The 23126-nt window shown below is 36.2% G+C and overlaps 1 protein-coding gene across 10 annotated transcripts in view; it reads left to right on the top strand.

Annotated features, from left to right (window-relative positions):
* The window catches only part of Lpin (phosphatidate phosphatase LPIN), a 166964-nt gene that overhangs the window by 120488 nt on the left and 23350 nt on the right, over window positions 1-23126 (top strand). For all 10 annotated transcript variants that reach the window (XM_073957569.1, XM_073957565.1, XM_073957568.1 and 7 more), the window contains 4 exons: window positions 17368-18306; window positions 21459-21664; window positions 22589-22732; window positions 22948-23077. In XM_073957569.1, the coding sequence (XP_073813670.1) occupies window positions 18127-18306; window positions 21459-21664; window positions 22589-22732; window positions 22948-23077 (660 nt within the window). In that variant the 5' untranslated portion in view covers window positions 17368-18126. The remainder of the gene's footprint in view (window positions 1-17367; window positions 18307-21458; window positions 21665-22588; window positions 22733-22947; window positions 23078-23126) is intronic.

Below are 23126 nucleotides of genomic sequence, written 5' to 3'. Positions count from 1 at the left end.
TGTCGCCAATTACATGCATCCTGACAAAATGGTTCAGGATCGTTTTGTTACACAAGAAAAAATTATATCCAGTTCCAAGATGGACTATGGCCGTCTATTTTTTCAGGTATCACCTCCAGCAAATGTTGAACATTTTTGCGCTTCAGTTTAAATCATTGATGGCCACACTTTGCAATACCACCATTCGGTGTGCATTAAACAACAACAAAATATCCATGGGTTTGCGCACACAAAATAGTGTCTTTGATTCAAATCCAATTCTCGCCGATGGAGTTGAATTTGTTGCTATGTCATTAGTCACGCGTACATAATTTGCCATAAATTAAGTATTTGGGAGAGATCGGAGGTAAAACAAGTAAAAAAGTATCAGTCGCATTTGCCGACAGAGATATACCCTCAGCCTGTGTATATTGAAACAATTTTTTCCCAAAATAAGTATGTATTTAAGGGGGTTTTAAAATTTTGGGCGTTTGAACCGACAAAAATGTTGTTTAGGATTAAAGATCAAAAGTTTTGCGGAGGATATACTAAAAGGAATGGATCAACATTGACCGTTATGGAAGTGGATCTCCAGTCACAACATATGGTGCCATAGGGGGATTTTACACTCTTCGGACTGTTTGCTCAAGAAGTATGGACTTGCCCCTAAAAAAAACTTTTAACATCGTAATTGAGGCAACGAATGCAAGTTGCTCCAACAAAAAACAAAGTGATTCAATTGCAGGTCTTAAAGTGAACTTATCCGAAATTTTGTGTGGGAGGTACCGGATGGAGTGGACAAATATAGTCCACATTTGAACCTGATCTATATCTGGTAGACATATTAGGATGTGTAAAGTATAGACCAATTCGGCCACTCCCTTCAAGAGTTACCGTACGAACAATTTTTCCGAACATTTTTGAACTTTTGTGGGAGAGATACCTGAAGGAGTGGACCGACATGGCTTATCTTGGAACTTAAACTATGTTTGGACAAAATATTACAAAGGCCAAACTTTTGACCCAATCGGCAGATCCGTTCGAGAGTTATCTTGCGCTCCAGCCACTTCACACGGCGTCATAGGGGTTTTGTGCACCTTTCATGCTATTTTCTCAGGAAGTATGGACTTGCGCCTGAAGAAACTTGTACCACCGTCGTATGGAGGGCAGTGAATACAAGTTGTTAAAATAAAAATCAAAGCGATTCGAGAGATGGCCCTAAACTGAACTTCGCCGAAATTTTGTGTGGGAGGTACCCGAAAGAGTGGACCGATTGAGTCCATATTGAAACCTTATTTAAGTCTGGTACACATTTCACGATGGGCAAAGTATGGACCAAATCGGTTACACCCTTCATGAGTTATGGTGTGCACAAATTTTCCGAACTTTTGTGGGGGAGGTGCCGGAAGGAGTGGACTGATATAGCCCATCTTCGAACTTAAACTAAGTTTGGACAAAATATTACGGAAGCCAAATTTTAGACTGAATCGGTTGATCCTTTTGAGAGTTATCGTGCGCTCCAGCCAGCCAGACAGACAGACGGACGGACATTGCTCAATCGACTCCAAATTGTCTGAAACACATTTCGTCCAAACATACTTGGAATCTAAAACCATTATTTCTATGAGGCACATTTTGACCGTATGAAAGTGTATATACCCTCGTTGGCATAAATGCTGAGGGTATAAAAATGTTCCAACGGCCATCAACATTGATGGCGGTGGCAAATCCTCTCATTGTTATGATGGCTTACATTTCGTGTCCTAAGGAACGCCGTTCGAACTCGTAGCTAAAAAATAGGTCCCAAAACTTATTTTTTACCTACGAAACTGATAATAATTTTTAAAATTAGGGATCATCATAGTGTTCATAGTAGATTTAGGACCACCAATTTTATTTTTTTGCAGTCATAGGCAGATGGAATTTAGCTGACTGAGTGTTTTACTTCTTCTTGTTTTTAAAGGTAAAATTCCCAACAAAGCTATTGCTCCATTCCGTATTCTGCATTTTTTTTTAGTGAACACACCTTATATTGAATTTTCAGAAGATACTCTAATACTCTCTAATACCGCTGGCAATTTTAGGCAACTTTCCTTGCGGCAATTGTCAGTTTGTGGGAGAGATAGGTTAGGCATACGGTAACCCTTTGCCTCTCAACACCCTCTCTCACCGACAAACTGACAATTGCCGCAAGGAAAATTGCCTAAAGTTGCAAGGTATGTTCCCTAAAACAATAAAGACATGTTAAACCTATCAAATGTTTAAAGAAAAAATGGCGAATATGGAATGGAGCAATAGCTTTGTTGCCTCAAGGAAAATTGCCTAGTGTAAATATGGCCTTACATCAAACCTTACAATGTTAAAACTTATTTCTGTTCATATAAAACATCGTCGAAGATATTAGACATTCAATTAGGTATTAAAAATCTATTTGTTTACGGTGATAATTACAACTAGTGGAAACTATATTTCAGATATTTCTTTACTTGTCCCTTAATATATTTATATTTTATATGAATTGGGGTTGCCAGATAAACTATCTGACAATGAGGGGTTATTCAAATGAACTGTTATTCTATCCGGCTTGTCATGTTATGTTTATTACACTTCTAGAGTTTTCTCTATCAGACACATTTCCTTATGTTACTGACCCACTCATTCACCGACTAACTGAATGAACTGATAATGAATGAATCTTTTATGGCCGTCCACACTACACATAATAAAATCATGAGATTTAATCAAATAAATCCACAATTGAGTTAAGTATTTCCATGATAAATGCATATGTCGTTCATTGGAGAACGAGAGAGAGACAGAGTGAAATGACCCAGAGATACAGTAATTGACAAAGAAAACAACGGGTGGAATTACTAAATGCACTTGGCTATGTGATATTTACAGATGTTTTACACCTGTTTTACACATGTTGTCACATTTTCTTCTTAGTAAACTAAACCATCAGAGATTTACAAGGGAATTGATTAAAGATTAAAGTTTAGTAATTGTACTGTAATTAAATGTGAACTAACAACAGTTTCTCAAGCAAAGTTCAAGTATTTTTTATTAGAATTTTTTACGTTGATGATTTATAATATATTGCTAATAGTAGAAAAATGAATTCTGCTGTTGCTAAGGATTCGACACAAATTAATAAACGTAGTGCCTACAAATGAATATTTACAAGATCTCGTTAATTTTATTGGGTTTTTCCTAAATCAGACCTGCTCACAGAAAACAAGATACTATTTAAGAGGAATTAGGAAAAAAATTATTTTTGGAAGTTTCTTTCAATGTTTCATTCATGTTTTAACTTTATTTTCCTCAAAAACGATTCTCTAAATTAAACAATGAAATAATATTAGAAAATAAAAAAATATGCACTTATTTTGTTTCAACAAAAGCAGAAAGAGAACTGATAGGAATATTTTCGCCGTTATGAGCAGGGCTGCTGTAACTGAAAACTCTCCGTGTGAAACGGCAGAGAGACAAAACTCACGGGGAGTTTTCATTCAGAATATATTTCCTTTTCTAGTTCATCGGCTACAAGCAAAAAAAAAATATTCCACACAGAATATTTAATTTAATATTAACATTTTTATTATTAAGAATGATTTAATATTATATAAATATTTATATTTAATAATATATAAATATTTATTTTCCTGATTAAGCCCCCCGAAAAAAATAAATAGAAACAACAGCAAAAAATTGAAATAAAAATGCATTTAAACATTTTTGTTATTTACATCAATTTGTGTACAATATATAAACGTCATCGCAATACTAGATGCGTCAATTGGCATGCATTTTTACAATTGGCCGATAACGACGAACAAACAAACGTGTAGGATGGATGCAGGCAAGCTACCAACCTACCTACCACACGTTTACAGAAAAATACAGAAGAAATTTTAAATAAAAAAATACTTTTAGTTAAATCATATTATAAAAATAAGTTCAGTTGTATGAATTATATAATGAAAAATCAAATCAACAAGGTGTTCAAAAGTGTTGCAATTTTTTTTTAAATTTTTGTGTTCAAACAATTGAAACATTTAAATAGATGATTGTCATACTTACATCAATTGAATTCCACTAAAGATGTCAGAAATTTACCATCATTATAAGAGCATACAAATTAGAGAAAGTAATATTTATTGGGGGTGTTCCCGTACACAAAAGTACAGCTTTTCATATTTAAAAGAAAGAAAATAGAGCATTGGTGGCGTTTTTTTTTTTATTGGTATATCTGTTGCAATTTTGTTTATTCAAAAAAGTCTGGCTTAATCTCATTGTTGTTGTTTTAATATTTTTAAACAAGTAATTTATTAGTGGAGAAAGTTTGACATTGTTCACCAAGGGGTAAGGCAGGGAAGACTAGTTTCGATCCTCGCCACAGGATCTCATCAGTTCCTATGTTTTTTCAGCAAAAAACTTTGTATACCCAAACAAAGACCAAAGAAAAAACTTCGTTGGGGTTGTGTGAGGATGCCAAAGAAAAACTTCTCATTGAAGTCTTTTCTTTGGTCACCCTTATACTTCGAGCTGAATACACCGTCCGACCATTTTCAAAAAATTTTGTTAGACTTGAACCGGACTATATACGTTTGAAAGTGAAAGGCAAAGTTGTAGCTCTTGTCATAAAGAATATAAATTCTGAACACATGAAATCCACCAAACCTCATCTTCATCATCTTCTACAACTTTTTCTAGGGGTTTGACCTTGGCGATTTTGACCTTGAAAATGAGGTTTGGTGGATTTCATTTTGTCCACAATTAATGTTCTTTATGACAAGAGCTACAACTTTGCCTCCATGAGCAAATTAAAATTCTTCGCGGTTTAGGAGATATGCGCCTGCCAACATGCTCACTTTTAACTTAATTTTTCAAGGGTATTTTTGATGTTCTTTTTATCCTGGAATGCAATAATTCATAATTATTATATAAAGCCTATGCTATGCTCGTACGACGATTTCAAGTATTTATTTTTTTTTTTTTAAATGTTGTCCTTTGAAATTTTTTGACCTCTAAAAGCTCAAAACGATTAGAAAACGAAAAATTAAAAATTACATTTTACTCAATTTTGCCTATATTTTCAAACGTATATAGTCCGGTTCAAGAGTAATTTTGACTGTAGGACAGAGCTATTGATGTTTGGGTATAAACAGTTTTTATAGACTCTTTCTGAAGCAAAGGGTGCTTCTATAGACCAGGTATCGGCACTAATACAAACGCATTGTTTGCGGCCGCACGCATACGACTCTCTCTAGCTCTCTCCTCAAATGCATTGCTAAAATTAACAATTATTGAAACAAGCGACAGGAGAACCTTCTGCATTGACTTCTGAACGAAGACTGAGTGGTGGTTGTTCTGTTGTTATTCTCATCAAGGGCACGAGTGCCCCTTTTTGCCGGATGCTGCTATAGACACTTTCAGAAACAAAGTGTGCTTCTATAGACGCTTGCTGAAACAAAGGGTGCTTCTATAGACCCTTGCTGAAACAAAGGGTGCTTCTATAGACCCTTTCTGAAACAAAGGCTGCTTCTATAGATTCTTGCTGAAACAAAGGGTGCTTCTGTAGACCCTTTTTGAAACAAAGGTTGATTCTATAGACCCTTTCTGAAACAATGGGTGCTTCTATATACCCTTTCTGAAACAATTGGTGCTTCCAAAGACCATTTCTAAATCAAAGGGTGCTTCTATAGACCCTTTCTGAAACAAAGGGTGCTTCTATTGACCCTAACTGAAATAAAGGGTGCTTCTATAGACCCTTGCTGAAACAAAAGGTGCTTCTAAAGACCCTTGGTGAAACAAAGGGTGCTTCAATAGACCCTTTCTGAAACAAACGGTGCTTCAACATACCCCTTCTGAAACAAAGGGTGCTTCAATAGACCCTTTCTGAAACAAACGGTGCTTCAATAGACACTTGCTGAAACAAAGGTTGCTTCTATAGATCCTTTCTGAAACGAAGGGTGATGGCTGACCCTTTCTGAAACAAAGGGCGCTTCTATAGACTCTTTCTGAAACAAAGGGCGCTTTTATAGACCCTTTCTGAAACAAAGGTTGCTTCTATAGACCCTTTCTGAAACAATTGGTGCTTCCAAAGACCATTTCTAAATCAAAGGGTTCTTCTATAGACCCTTTCTGAAATAATTGGTGCTTCCAAAGACCATTTCTAAATCAAAGGGTGCTTCTTTCTGAAACAAAGGGTGCTTCTATAGACCCTTGCTGAAACAAAGGGTGCTTCTGTAGATTCTTGCTGAAACAAAGGGTGCTTTCAAAGACCCTTTCTGAATCAACCGGTGCTTCTATAGACCCTTTCTGAACCAAAGGGTGCTTCTATAGACCCTTGCTGAAAAAAGGGTGCTTCTATAGACCAATTCTGAAACAAAGGGTGCTTCTATAGATCCTTTCTGAAACGAAGGGTGCTTCTATATACCCTTTCTGAAACAAAGGGTGCTTCCATAGACCCTTGTTGAAACAAAGGGTGCTTCTATTGACCCTAACTAAAACAAAGGGTGCTTCTATTGGCCCTAACTGAAACAAAGGGTGCTTCTATAGACCCTTGCTGAAACAAAGGGTGCTTTCTATAGACCCTTTCTGAAACAAAGGGTGCTTATATAGACCCTAACTGAAACAAAGGGTGCTTCTATAAACCCTTGCTGAAACAAAGGGTGCTTCTATACATCCTTTCTGAAACAAAGGGTGCTTCTATACATCCTTTCTGAAACAAAGGGTGCTTCAATAGACCCTTTCTGAAACGAAGGGTGTTTCTATAGACCCTTTCTGAAACAAAGAGTGCTTCTATATACTCTTTCTGAAACAAAGGGTGCTTCTATATTCCCTTTCTGAAACAAAGGGTGCTTCTATATACCCTTTCTGAAACAATGGGTGCTTCCAAAGACCCTTTTTGAATCAAAGGGTGCTTCCAAAGACCCTTTTTGAATCAAAGGGTGCTTCCAAAGACCCTTTTTGAATCAAAGGGTGCTTCCAAAGACCCTTTTTGAATCAAAGGGTGCTTCCAAAGACCCTTTTTGAATCAAAGGGTGCTTCCAAAGACCCTTTTTGAATCAAAGGGTGCTTGTATAGACCCTTTCTGAAACAAAGGGTGCTTCTATAGACCCTTTCTGAAACAAAGGGTGCTTCTATAGACCCTTTCTGAAACAAAGGGTGCTTCTATAGACCCTTCCTGAAACAAAGGGTGCTTCTATAGACCCTTTCTGAAACAAAGGGTGCTTTTATAGACCCTTTCTGAAACAAAGGGGAATGAAGACCCCTTCTATAGCCATGTGTTGGCCAAAATTTTTAAACGTTGAAAATAAGAAAGTTCGAATCAAAGAGGAATAAACAATTATCAAAATTATTTTTAAGGTAGTTTAACTTCCTGTCTACACATCTAATTCTTGTGCTACCACTTAAGAACAACTTCACTTTCAAACATTAGAGGGTTTTCTCATAACAAACTCTTAACTGGTTTTGAGCAAAATAAACATTTTCAAAAATGTTATTATTTTTTAAATATCAGCTGTTTTCAACTAAATTTTTCGTATTAAAAACAAACATAAACAAACCACCACTTGTGCGTGTAGTGGTTTTATTTTTTTCTCTATTCTTTTATGTTAGTTTTAAAATTTTTTTAAGAAGACTCGTTCATTGCCATGTACCTAGACCGACCACCAACTTCAATCAGCTGGTATATGAATGGCGGCTTGGATTGGCTTATATTGATATGGCATGATTTCGTGCTAGCAATGCGTACGATATCACGCCATTCCATAACAACACCACACAATACAATACCGCCGCCGCCGACTGGGTTGAAGTTTTAATATTATGATACAAGAGATGGTTTGTTTGGTTTTTTATTTTTCAAATTTTGTTTTGTTGTTATTTTACCCATGAAGCCGCAAGGCAAAAGAAAATCTTTAAACAAAACAACGTCCGCTTTATTAGTATGCACTCCAATAAGATGAAGATGAAGAATGAATTTGCAAAAAAAACCAAACTAAACATTTCAAAATATATTGTTTCAAATTCCACTTTCACCAATATCAAATGAAGTTTTGTTGGGTATTTTTATAGTTCCAAGATTATCACATTAAGTTACAAGAAATTTTCTAAATACCATAAATTTTAATCGAAACATTAGCGTTTATATATTCCATCAATAAATCATGTCTGACTGACTAACTCTTATCGCAAATATTACACATTTCTTATTGGGGTATTGGTATTTTCCCCCAATTGCCTGTTGTTTCAAAAAACACCTGATTTTTGTTATTTACATTACTTTGAAGTGGTGTGGCGTCTGAGAGAGAGAGACTGGGAAAGAGATTGAGAGAAGGGCAAAGAAACCTATGTCAATTTTTGTCGACAAAACGTTCATAAAATTGCATTCTCATGCAATAATCAGATAATGCCATGGCATGGCATGATTGTCATAATTTTTTTACTTACAAAGAGCTACCCTCAACAATGTTTTTTTATATTTAATTATTTGTTGCGTGTAACTCTCGTCCATGTAACAAATATTTAAATATTAAATTATAAAATTACAACAATAAATTATGAAGATTCGAATTGTTTTCAATAATTTGATGAGTTGTGTGGTGACTTTTTAGAAGACTTAACAGATGGGCGGTCATAACAGATTGCCTGTTCTTAAACTGGAACGTAGCATTTTCAATGGTGTATAGGAGTAATACTGTAAGTATGGGTGCTTCTATAGACTTTTCTGAAAGAAAGGCTGCTTTTGTAGACATTCTGAAAAAAGAGTGCTTCCATACACCCTTTCTGAAAGAAATGGTGCCTCTATAAACCCTTTCTGTACGTAAGGGTGCCTCTATAACTTCCATAGACGCTTGCTGAAACAAAGGGTGCTGCTATAGACCCTTTCTGGAACAAAGGGTGCTTCTATAGACCCTTTCTGAAACAAAGGGTGCTTCTATAGATCCTTTCTGAAACGAAGGGTGCTTCTATAGATCCTTTCTGAAACGAAGGGTGCTTCTATAGACCCTTCCTGAAACAAAGGGTGCTTCTATAGACCCTTTCTGAAACAAAGGGTGCTTCTATAGATCCTTTCTGAAACGAAGGGTGCTTCTATAGATCCTTTCTGAAACGAAGGGTGCTTCTATAGATCCTTTCTGGAACAAAGGGTGCTTCTATAGACCCTTTCTGAAACAAAGGGTGCTTCTATAGACACTTTAATGGGTCTTTCAATAGATCCTTTCTGAAACAAAGGGTGCTTATATCGATCCTTTCTGAAATAAAGGGTGCTTCTATAGACCCTTTCTGAAACAAAGGGTGCTTCTATAAACCCTTTCTGAAACAAAGGGTGATTCTATAGACCCTTTCTGAAACAAAGGGTGCTTCTATAGATCCTTTCTGAAACGAAGGGTGCTTCTATAGATCCTTTCTGAAACGAAGGGTGCTTCTATAGACCCTTCCTGAAACAAAGGGTGCTTCTATAGACCCTTTCTGAAACAAAGGGTGCTTCTATAGATCCTTTCTGAAACGAAGGGTGCTTCTATAGATCCTTTCTGAAACGAAGGGTGCTTCTATAGACCCTTCCTGAAACAAAGGGTGCTTCTATAGACCCTTTCTGAAACAAAGGGTGCTTCTATAGACCCTTTCTGAAACAAAGGGTGCTTCTATAGACCCTTGCTGACACAAAAGGTGCTTCTATAGTTTCTTGCTGAAACAAAGGGTGCTTCTATAGCAAATGTGTTCTTCTTTGACACAGCGGTGCCGAAGTTTTTCGGCAATTTACACACATACGACCCGAATGCATAGAAAGAGCGTACGAAAAAGAGATAATGTTTTGATTTGTTTTTGTTTTGTAGCGTGCGTGCATAAAAACACACTAACACACAGTCATAAGTTGCCAATAGTTTGAACACATTCACATTTTGGGCTGTTCTCTTTTTGGTCACGTCTGTTCTATAGACCCTTTCTGAAACAAGGGGTGCTTCTATAGACCCTTTCTGAAACAAGGGGTGCTTCTATAGACCCTTTCTGAAATAATGGGTGATTCCAAAGACCCTTTCTGAAACAAAGGGTGCTTCTATAGACCCTTTCTGAAACAAAGGGTGCTTCTATAGACCCTTTCTGAATTAAAGGGTGCTTCCAAAGACCCTTTCTGAACAAAGGGTGCTGAACAAAGGGTGCTTCTATAGACCCTTTCTGAACAAAGGGTGCTTCTATAGACCCTTGCTGAAGCAAAGGGTACTTCCATAGACCCTTGCTGAAACAAAGGGTGCTCCTATAGACCCTTTCTGGAACAAAGGGTGCTTCTATACACCCTTTCTGAAGCAAAGGGTGCTTCTATAGACACTTTATGAAACGATGGGTGTTTCAATAGACCCTTTCTGAAACAAAGGGTGCTTCTATAGACCCTTTCTGAAACAAAGGGTGCTTCTACAGACCCTTTCTATAACAAAAGGTGCTTCTAAAGACCCTTTCTGAAACAAAGGGTGCTCCTATAGACCCTTTCTGAAACAAAGAGTGCTTTTATAGACCCTTACTGAAACAAAGGTTGCTTCTATAGACCCTTGCCGAAGCAAAGGGTACTCCTATAGACCCCTTTCTGAAACAAAGGGTGCTTCTATAGACCCTTTATGAAGCAAAGGGTGCTCCTTTCTGAAACAAAGGTTGCTCCTATAGACCCTTTCTGAAACAAAGGTTGCTCCTATAGACCCTTTCTGAAAAAGGGTGCTTCTATAGACCCTTACTGAAACAAAGGGTGCATCTATAGACCCTTGCTGAAACATGTGGTGCTTCTATAGACCCTTTCTGAAACAAAGGGTGCTTCTATAGACCCTTGCTGACACAAAAGGTGCTTCTATAGATTCTTGCTGAAACAAAGGGTGCTTCTATAGACCCTTTCTGAAACAAGGGGTGCTTCTATAGACCCTTTCTGAAATAATGGGTGATTCCAAAGACCCTTTCTGAAACAAAGGGTGCTTCTATAGACCCTTTCTGAATCAAAGGGTGCTTCCAAAGACCCTTCCTGAACTAAGGGTGCTTCTATAGACCCTTTCTGAACAAAGGGTGCTTTTATAGACACTTTATGAAACGATGGGTGTTTCAATAGACCCTTTCTGAAACAAAGGGTGCTTCTATAGACCCTTTCTGAAACAAAGGGTGCTTTTATAGACCCTTACTGAAACAAAGGTTGCTTCTATAGACCCTTGCCGATGCAAATTGTACTCCTATAGACCCCTTTCTGAAACAAAGGGTGCTTCTATAGACCCTTTATGAAGCAAAGGGTGCTCCTATAGACCCCTTTCTGAAACAATGGTTGCTCCTATAGACCCTTTCTGAAACAAAGGGTGTTTCTATAGACCCTTACTGAAACAAAGGGTGCTTCTATAGACCTTTACTGAAACAAAGGGTGCTTCTATAGACCCATTCTGAAACAAAGGGTGCTTCTATAGACCCTTTCTGAAACAAAGTGTGTTTCTATAGACCCTTTCTGAATGAATGGGTGATTCTATAGACCCTTACCGAAACAAAGGGTGCTTCTATAGACCCTTACTGAAGCAAAGGGTGCTCCTATAGACCCCTTTCTGAAACAAAGGGTGTTTCTATAACCATTTCTGAAACAAAGGGTGCTTCTATAGACCCTTTCTGAAACAATGATTGCTTCTATAGACCCTTTTTGAAACAAAGTGTGCTTCTATAACCCTTTCTGAAACAAAGGGTGCTTCTATAGACCCTTTCTGAAACAAAGGGTGCTTCTATAGACCCTTTCTGAAACAAAGGGTGCTTCTATAGACCCTTTCTGAAACAAAGGGTGCTTCTATAGACCCTTTCTGAAACAAAGGGTGCTTCTATAGACCCTTTCTGAAACAAAGGGTGCTTCTATAGACTTTTCTGAAAGAAAGGCTGCTTCTATAGACTTTTCTGAAAGATAGGCTGCTTCTATAGACTTTTCTGAAACAAAGGGTGTTTCCATAGACCCTTTCTGAAAGAAATGGTGCCTCTATAGACCCTTTCTGAAAGAAATGGTGCCTCTATAAACCCTTTCTAAAAGAAATGGTGCCTCTATAAACCCTTTCTAAAAGAAATGGTGCTTCTATAGACCCTGTCTGTAGGTAAGGCAGCTTCTACAGACCCTTTCTATAACTAAGGCTGATTCTATTGACCCTTTCTGTGAGAAAGGGTGTTTCTTAAGACCCTTACCAAAGGAAAGAGTGCATCTTAGTAAGACCTTTTGCAAAGGAAAGAGTGATTCTTAAGTAAGACCCTTTGCAAAGGAAAGGCAGAGGCAGCTACCCTTGACTTTGTTCAATCCAATCATTCTCTACATAACTTAACACATTTTTACACTTTTTGCACAACAATCGTATTTTCTACCAGCATTTGTATGGTATCTCTAGTTTGTTGCCATAACTTGTGTCGTTTATGTACCTACCTGAGCATATGTAATCAACACGTGTATGTGTTGATAAAGTGCACGGCAAATAAAAGTCGACAAACAGTCTAGCTAATGATGCAAATACCAAAAATAACAACACTACTTTCTTTAAAATGTATTTCATTGCGTAAATGTCAAGTTCAAGTGCAGTTTTGTTTTTTTTTTGCACTTTGTCAACATCCTTTCTGTGTGAGAGCTAACGAAATGGCTAGTATGTATGGGTTTTTAAGCGAATTAAAGTCCCAGCTAACATTTTTTGATGGCTTTGTGGTAAGAACCCCGAAGGCACAAGGGAAGGTACAACATCATCTTAGATTCCGAAAAATGCACAGGACCACAACAGCATTACATGCCATATCCACACATATCAGTCGTGGAGTGAACCAGGAAAACTCGTGCGACCGAACAGTCATGATGGCTCTTGTCCTATCGAAGACCTTCGATACCGTCTACTATGCCAAGCTGTTCGAAAACATAGAGAAGACTTCCCTCCAGTCGCGTTTGAAACGTTTGTGGAATTTGCATATAAAAAGTTGTTGGGTGAAACAGAGAATTCCCCAAGACAGGTGATATATTAGGAACTATTTAACCTCTAGCTTTCTGAAATTCCACAACCAGAAGGCATAGAGATTTGTGTGACTGTACTACCTTGGTGTTAGGTACCTTCCTTAATGGCATTTGTGAAAGGTTTTCACATTTTTTACGCGAAGAATATGCAAATATCCACCGCTAAAACTACTGCCACCCTATTCACCACTTGGACGGCTGAAATGAGGCTCGCACTGAAGATATTGGTCGATGGTGTTCTGGTTCCGACCACTAACTACCCCAAGACATTTGGTGTAACGTTCGATGGGATGGCATATCTAAGTCATCCGTGCAATCAACAGCTGGCAGGCAGCACTTGATGTGATGACAAAGAAACCTTGTTGACTTGTTGCAAAGCAATAAGCCGGTCTGTGATAAGCTATCCGGTGGACAGTGTGGCATGCAAATGTGAGCGCTAAGCAGGGGAAGAATATTCAAATCTGCCAGAATGCAATGGACCACCTCCATGAGGAGACGAAGATTTTACGGTCCATCAGCACAAAAATATGTTGTCGATGTAGTTACTGATTGGATGTTATCGCCGTGAGCATCTCTGCCACAATCTAGTGGACCGGATTTCCCCGCCCAGGCACGCCAGAAGAGATCTTTATGGTCTAGAGAGGGATGGAGTTCCAAAGGTGCACACCAGAACCACTGAGAGAGTCTTTCCTTAGCTAAACAACGCAGATGAGAATGAAGAGAGCGTATGTTATTGTTGTACATCCCATTACGTATATGCCCTAGGTTAGCTGCTCTAGATCAATGAGCCTATCAGGAGAGCTTGGATGGCATTCACACTGATGCAGTTGCGCATGCAGTAGAAATATAGGGGGTTAATCTGAACGTAAATGTCCCGTGTGTTTTGTTACTCTGTCCTCTTTAAGTTGAAACGGAGGGGAAACAAAACTCAAGTTGAATATACGTTCAGAATAACCCCTATACAGTGTGAATGCCGTACTCTGGGACTACCGCCATCCATTACAGCAGAGGAACATCAGCTGTCAGGGCAAACACGAGTGGTTTTAGCCCAATTAAGGTGGGACGATGCAGCAGCCTCAAATCGTATTGGTCCCGAATCGATAGCAAACATGTTTTGCATGTGGATTGGATTGCACGACATGCTGCACTTGTTTAACTCCCCTAATCGAAACCCACATACATGTCTCCTGATTCTTCGAGGACGCAGTTTGTTCAGGTTGTAGGATTTCATGAATCAAAACCAAAACACTGAGAAGTAATAAAGTATCAGTCAGCTGACGGAGATATACAGTCAACCTCTGACCTAAAGAAAATAAATCACACAATACTATAGAGTTTTTTTTTTAGTTTTTGAGACAATTTGTCAGGAAGTATGGACTTGCCCCAAAAAAAATATGTACCAAAAAATTAAAAACGATCCAATACGTGTCCTTAAACTGCACTCTTTCCAAACTTTGTGTCTGAAGTACCCTACAAGTGGTTCGATGTGGACAATATTCTTACATATTCCGAGTCTAACGTTTGGACTAAAAATTTTTGAGCTTTTGAGGGGGAGATACCGGAAGGAATAACCGATATGATCGCCTATCTTTGAATTTAAACTAAGTTTGGACCAAATCGGTTGATCCGTTCAAGAGTTATCTTTCGCACCAGGCACACAGACGGACGGACAGTACTATCTACTCCAAATGGCCGGAAACTGAGGTCTATGTCCATTATTTCGATAAGGCACACTTTTTGATCATATCAAAGTGTATATGCCCTCCTTAGCCTGATGGTATAAACATGAGCACGGTGCTCTTGAATCAAATTTAAATGTAAGGTGCTTACACCTGGCAAGTTTTTGCGGATTCTGAAACTACAATGTTCATAGATGAGAAAAATCAAAAAACTAAAAAAATCGCCGGAGCGCTTTTAAAATAAATTGAGATTCAAGTTGACATTTTTAGGGGTTGTTTAGGTTTTTGCGATTTTGCTTGGAAACCGCAAGTCCTACCAAATGGGAATAAAGAAAATGTTGTAGCTATCAAAATTCTCTACAAGACTGACCTTAATGACATTTTCGTAGGTTTTACAACTTTTGAGATATAAAAGTTGAAATTGTGACAATTCAAATTCAATTCAATTCTGTATCGTCTCCTTATAAAACAATGTCATGACTGCAATTTCCCAACTTAAACTTATATATCTAAAAAAATTGTACAACCTAGGAGAACTTACATAAGCCAGTCTTGTAGAGAATTTTCACAGCTATAAGATTTTCTCAGGTCCCATGCCGATAAGACTTGCCGTATTTAAGCAAAATCGCGAAACACTAACAAAAAAAAACCTAAAAATGTAAACTGAGCTTCTTTATCTCAAAAATGGTGCAGCCTGAGAACAAATCATAAACGTCTGTCCTGTAGAGCATTTTTACAGCTACAACATTTTCTTTAGTTCCATTTCGATTGGACTTGCGGTTTCCAAGCAAAATCGTGAAAACCTAAAAAACACCTAAAAATGTGTATTTTGACCGCGATTTATTTAAAAATCCCTACAGCGATTTGTTCTTGTTTTTGGATTTTTCTCATCTATGAACATTGCTGTTTCTGAATTCACAAAAACTTCTCCTGTGTAAGCGGTCTTCATTAAAAATTAGTTATGGCGCACCCTTCATGACATTGTTTTATAAGGGGGCGATACAGTCAGTGCATTGTCCCAATCTGAACTTCAATATCTCAAAAAAGGTACAACCTAAGAAAATGCCGTAAAGGTCAATTTGGTAGAGCTACAACATTTTCGTAGCTACAACATTTTCTAGGACTTGCGGTTTCTAAGCAAAATCGTGAAGACCTAAACAACCCCTAAAAATGTCAACTTGAATCGCGATTTATTTAAAAAGCGCTCCGGCGATTTTTTTAGTTTTTTGATTTTTCTCATCTATGAACATTGTAGTTTCAGAATCCGCAAAAACTTCCCAGGTGTAAGCACCTTCCATTTAAATTTGATTCAAGAGCACCGTGTGAGCTCTGGAGTACATTTTCCTAATTCAGTTCTAGTCCAAATTTGGTAATATTTTCTAATAAGTACATGAGTTGTTTTTAAATTTATAATATTTTCGAAGTGTCTCATATTTTAACGGCGCAATTCTTTTTTGTCACATATACATACATATATACAATATTTGTTAATTTGTCTTCTCTGTAAAAAGAAAGCCAAATTGAGAAGAAAACACAGATGTCCATATGCACGAGTGTTTTTCCGCTTATTTCTTCATGTTTTGTTCTTTCAATGCCAAAAAATGCGACCACAAACATCTTTACCTTTCCACTTTTCCGTTTTCTATGTACACTTACACATATATACTTTCATGTAGTATAATTTGCTGTTGTTCTAGTCCCGTGCAAAACACAAAAAAATTTCTATCACTCAAAAAAATTAAGCATGCAAATTCGGTAATGTGCTACACAATGCAAACCAAATGTCCCCACAAGATATCGTCTATATGGGTATAGAAAGGGATACAGAGGTTTTCTTCAATATCAAAGGGAAAGAGAGATTAGTGGTGGCTCGAGCATACTCGGAAATTGTCAAGAAAAAACGAAAATAACCATTTCCTACAAACATCTACGAAAGGAAAAGGGGGATATTTTTTCTGTGTGTATATATACATATGTTCCCACAAACATCCCTTAAGGTACCCCGATTCATATTAGCTTAATTATATGGGGCCTGGTTTTTACATATATCCTAGTCCGAACGGCGAGGCATACGTCAACACTTGTAGAGAAGTTTTACTTTGACCTGCGTATACTGGACTGATGTGAGTTCATGATAATTCTTCGATTCCCATACGATATTCACATTATTTTTAGAGGAAACAAATTATGTACGAAAGATTTGGTCAGATTTCCTTACATATCCCTAAAATGTAAAATTCTTCATCTCCCAAATCAATTTTAGGGAAATATCGATGAAATTGATTGATGTCAACAATAATTTGGAAGAATTCCAATTTGAACTTTTTTCTTGATGATAACAATATTGGTCAGCAACCAAGTTTATTAGCTTCTTTATGATGAAATTTTCGCCCATTAAAAATGTATGAGACGGCAAGGTGATGGTGTTGCATTGGCCTGCATGTCTAAAGTCAGCAAAAAGGCAATCATTTAGATTAGGTTTTGGATGAATTTTCGACACAACTGATGAATGATTCATTCCATGGTGGACTTTGTTCAAACTGTATAACAAATCTATATATAAAATTCTTGAATAAATTGTGTGTGTCACACAACAATAATTATTCTTATCATAGCAAGGCTATTGGTGTCTTGAATATTATTAACAAATGTTGGCAAATTATTGCAACATTTCCAATACAACTACTAATTACAGTTTTTTGCCTTTGTTTTATTTTACAGATAAGCGGCTAGAGACGAAAGATATTGCCAAACAAAAGTAGATATCGATCGCTTTGAAGTGGAAACCAATTAACCAACAGATGGGGAATATCGAATGATCGATAGATATCAGCAGCTAACAAATAAGAACTACTCCATAAAATGGCCAAAGAAATAAACTTTCTTTATTGAGGAAAGAAAAGCCGAGAAATAAACTAACTCGCCCTGCCTGCCTGGCCGGCCGCCAATTCATAAACAAAATCATAAAAAAACACCTATTCAGAGGAATTTCTATTGGGAAAAAGAAGGAATTTGACGTTTTCAAACAACGACAACAACAGCAACAACAACACTCAAAAACAATAAAACATAATCATCATTCGTTCATTTCTTGTTCAGCGATAAGAAGTTGGAGAACTCGGCGTTAATTTGCCCCCATAAAAAGTAAACAGCAGTAAACGATAGCAGCCAACCAGCTAACTGCTGTCGTCTTCGTCGCAATATTAGTTTTTATTGTTATTATTATTAGCAATATTGGCCAACACACAATTCAGCAAATTAGCCAATTTGCGTTTCATTTGTTCATAGACTAAACCACCGGACTGGTGGGTCAAACAGCTCAGCCTATCGAGTATCACTAATTGAAGGAAAGAGGAAACGGAAACCGGTGCATCACCGCTGCTGTTCTACTCGTTACACAAAATCAATAATTGTACATTAACACCAAGCTTAAAAGAAACCTCTCTCTCTACCAACAACCAACCAACCAATCCAATCAAAATGAATAGTTTGGTCAAAGTTTTCAGTAATTTTAAGGAATTCTACAGTGAAATCAATGGTGCCACCCTTACCGGAGCCATTGATGTTATTGTTGTTGAACAACCGGATGGTGAATTCCAGTGTTCACCATTTCATGTGCGTTTCGGTAAATTGGGTGTCCTAAGGAGCCGAGAGAAAGTGGTAAGTATTGAAAAAAAGAGGGAATAACAATTGTGAAGACCCGCCCTGCAAGGGAATTCAGTTTGCAGAGAAAGTATTTTTTGGCCAGTATCTTTAAGACGATTCGAAAACAATTTCCATATGGATCACCTTGGAACTGGATTTAATTTAGGGGTCAGTCGTACCATTTTAGTTAGTCAGCCTGGCATTTTTTGGGCATTTTTTATTATTATGACAGGAAACAGGGACTTGCCCACGAAATTAACGATATTGTTGTAATCAAAATTACAAAACCTTCGAATGATAATTTCAAAACTCTCGAACAACAGCCCTTAAACTGAATTTAAGCAAAAATTTAGCAATTTTGTAGTCCATTTACGATCTTGATCAAAGTTTGGACAAAATATTACGAGGTAAAAAGTTTGGGCACAGTTGGATGATCCGTTCGGCAGTTAACTCGAACAAAACTCTCGAACAACAGCCCTTAAACTGAATTTAAGCAAAAATTTACCAATTTTGTAGTCCATTTACGATCTTGATCAAAGTTTGGACAAAATATTACGAGGTAAAAAGTTTGGGCACAGTTGGATGATCCGTTCGGCAGTTATCTTGAGCACCGGTCAGTCGGGCACAACCAACCGAGGCCAAATCGTCTAAAACGGATTTCGTTCAAACATACTTGCGGTCTTAAACCATTATTTCGATGAGGTACATTCTTTATAGTATCAAAGTGAATAAACATACTCTACACTGTAGCCTATGTTGTAACAAACATTTTCAGACTTGCAAAGTCATCGTGAGTCAACTTTACCCGCAAGCCTATTAATCTCATTCCAAACCACTTATCACTGATGGAGAATAAGAACTATTGATACTTCAAAGGATCTTTTGCCTATATACAAAAGTATATATGACCGGTCTATAGAAGAACTCAAGGGACCTCGTGTATATAGACGACCAGAAGAGAACTTTAAACTGTCATCTGTCTATATGTGATCACCTACAGAAGAACCTACAAGACCCTTTGTTTATTTAAGAGCTCAAGGGATCTTGTGCCTAGAGCAAGTCAATGTGAACTTGACATAAAAGAGGTATCAGGATATTTTTTGGACTTTGCCAAGCGAAAGCTAATATTAATTAATTAATAATTAGTTAATCCTTGCTTAGTATTTTCACATTCCTATATCTTGTAATTTATTGACTGAAATCCCTAACTATTTTGCATTTAAATCACTCCGAAAATTGATTTGCATAGTTTGAAGTTCATTTCTTTCCCGAAATAATTTAGATTAGAATTTGAACATCAGAAGTATGCCCGTTTAATATCTGCCTCCGTCATAACGTGGTTGATTGACATTCAAAATTATCGGCAACATTTCTTTTATATTCATTACTTTATTGGCTGGGGTGCGATAAGAAACCAGTAGTAGTTGTTGTTGTCTTTTAAGTAATTACTATTTTTTGGCTCTCCAATCAAATCATAAATTTGCATACGCGCAAATAATTGCGTTTTAAATTATTCGAAAATAAATATTTGAAATTATCCTCTATCCATCAAATAATGTGGTATAACTTGAGGACGACACTTACATGTGGGGGTGACCTGGAAAATTTCATCAGTGATGACTTTTCCTATAGAAAAGTTCTTCAGTGATGACTTTTCCTATAGAGAAGTTCATCAGTGATGACTTTTCCTATAGAAAAATTCATCAGTGATGACTTTTCATATAAAAAATTCATCAGTGATGACTTTTCCTGTAGAAAAGTTCATCAGTGATGACTTTTCCAATAAAAAGTTCATCAGTTATGACTTTTCCTATAGAAAAGTTCATCAGTTATGACTTTTCCTATAGAAAAGTTCATCAGTGATGACTTTTCCCATAAAAAGTTCATCAGTGATGACTTTTCCTATAGAAAAGTTCATCAGTGATGAATTTCCCTATAAAAAAATCATTAGTGATGACTTTTCCTACAGAAAAGTTCATCAGTGATGACTTTTCCTATAGAAAAGTTCATCAGTGATGACTTTTCCTATAGAAAAGTTCATCAGTGATGACTTTTTCTATAGAAATGTTCATCAGTGATGACTTTTTCTATAGAAATGTTCATCAGTGATGACTTTTCCTATAGAAAAGTTTATCAGTAATGACTTTTCCTATAGAAAAGTTTATCAGTGATCACTTTTCCTATAGAAAAGTTCATCAGTGATGACTTTTCCTATAGAAAAGTTCATCAGTGATGACTTTTGCTAAAGAAAAGTTTATCAGTGATAAATTTTCCTGTAGAAAATTCATTATACAAAAGTTCAGTAAAAAAAGTACATCAGTGATAAATTTTCCTATAAAAAATGCATCAGTGATAACTATTTCTATGGAAAAATTCATCAGTCATAATTTTTTCGAAAGAAAAGTTCAACAGAAATGACTTTTCCTATAGAAAAATTCATTAGTCTTAAGATTTTCTACAGAAAAGTTCATCAGTAATGACTTTTCCTAAAGAAAAGTTCATCCGAGATAAATTTTGCTGTAGAAATGTTCATCAGTGATGACTTTTCCTGTAGAAACGTTTTTCGGTGATGACTTTTTCCAAAGAAAAGTTTATCATTGGTGACTTTTCTTATTGAACAGTTCATTAGTGATGGCTTTTTCTATAGAAAAGGTCACCAGTGATGACTTTTCTTATTGAAATGTTCGTCAGTGATGACTTTACCTATAGAAAAGTTTATCAGTGATGAGTTTTCATATATAAAAATTCATTAATTATGACTTTTATAGAAAACTTCATTAGTGATGGTTTTTCCAATTGAATTTCCCATAGAATGGTTCGTGAGTAATAACTTTTAGTTTCCAGCATACAGACAGTCCTACTGTACCTGTTAAGATCTTATACCACCATCCTCATATTTTCGCATACAGACAGTCCTATTGTACCTGTTAAGATCTTATACCGCCATCCTGATATTTTCGCATACAGGCAGTCCTACTGTACCTGTTAAGATCTTATACCACCATCCTGATATTTTCGCCATTTACACAGTTTTTTTTTAACTTTTTATATAGTCTCTATAGTCTTGGCGGCACTTCAACTTCATACACAAATTTTCCAAAAATTTTAATTTATTTTACTTTTATATTTTCTTAAAAATTAATTAATATTTTTTATTTATTTTTCAGGTTGACATTGAAATCAATGGCGAACCCGTCGACATACACATGAAACTTGGTGAATCTGGTGAAGCATTTTTTGTAGAAGAATGTCCCGAAGAAGATGTCGAGGAATTGCCTGATAATATGGCAACATCCCCCATACCGACAAATCATTTTCCCGAAAAATATTTAAAAAATGGCAGTAGTTTGGATAATGACAACGATATAGATAAGTAAGTTTTGAGCTGGCATGCAATAAATGAAGGCAGCAACACTACATCACATATTTTCCTTTTTTGCTCTGCACAATGAAACAAAAGTCTATCAAACGAGATAATCTAAAAGAAACTCCAAAGGATATCAACAGTACGGGCTTGATTTTCTAAAAATAAACTAATATTGAACCTTGAAGGATATTATAGGATAGGTTATATTACAAATTATATCCACTTCAATTAAAATTATTGATTATCTGTAATTGAGCCCGTACTGTGTCTGATCTAAAAAAATCAAAAATTGCAAACTAAATTTCTAAATTTAAATACAATATATCAGTATTTGTTGCACCCACATACACTTATACATAAATTACACAGATTTGCTTACATACTTTTATTTTCTAATCCATCTTCAAAAGTTATTTGCAATATTTGAAATTTCGAATACCTTCCAAAGATAACAAATGGATCACAAATTCATTTAATTTCATTTGAAATGTCAAACATTCTAATTCAAAGACACCAATTAAAATTCCAACACCTTAAATTTGCAATTCAAGGTGTCAACTGAAACAATTGAAATAAAAATGCAGTCCATTAAAGTCCCATATGAAAATGGTGTAAACACAAACAAAGCTTATTTGATAAAATTTCACATCTCTTGTATTAAACATTTTTTCATATTTAACAAATGCTTTTATTTAAAAACACATTATACCTAATGTAAATTAGTTCATTTAATTATTTAGTTATATTAGAAATAATTTGTTAATTATTTATTTTTTTACTTTACTTACTTTCTTTTTCCTCATTTTCTTCTCGATTTTTTTCTTTTCTATTCATTCATCGATCGTTTGTTCACAAAACTTTTACAACAAACAACAATCCAACAACTACAACAACAATTACTGTAAACGCTGACGGATTCATTATATATAGAAATGCTAGTGAAACGCTGAAAATACCCATGACATTGCCATTGCCCAGACGTAATTCCATTGATTTCTCTAAAGAATCTGCTAAGGAGTCTGATGAACCATCGCATAAATTTGAAAATCAAATTTCAGATTATACCCATAGAAGGTAGTATTTTTTTCTCTATGAAAAATTGTTCTATACAAAACTAAAAACAAAAATGAAGAAATTTAACACAACAAACAAAAGATTTCCAAAATTGATTGAATGATGTTTTTTTCTTTTTTTTTTTTTTGTTTAAGCATGTTATTAATTCTTTCTTTGTTATATTTATGGATAATCTAGCATTTATTTAATTCCTCTCCTTCGTTTTTCAATTCCAGACACACTGATAACACCTTGGAAAGGCGTAACCTTAGCGAAAAGCTCAAAGAGTATACCACCCAGAAATTACGTCAAGAATGGGCTGAACATGAAGAAATATTTCAATTCGATGCAATTGATAAAGACAAGGTAATGAACGATAATTGCAGTTTAAACAACAAAAAAGAAGAAGTCATTG

This window comes from Musca autumnalis, unplaced genomic scaffold, assembly GCF_047663935.1.
Source record: "Musca autumnalis isolate F117 unplaced genomic scaffold, ASM4766393v1 scaffold_5, whole genome shotgun sequence".
NCBI classification, from domain to species: domain Eukaryota; kingdom Metazoa; phylum Arthropoda; class Insecta; order Diptera; family Muscidae; genus Musca; species Musca autumnalis.
This window is presented reverse-complemented; position numbering and strand designations above follow the sequence as displayed.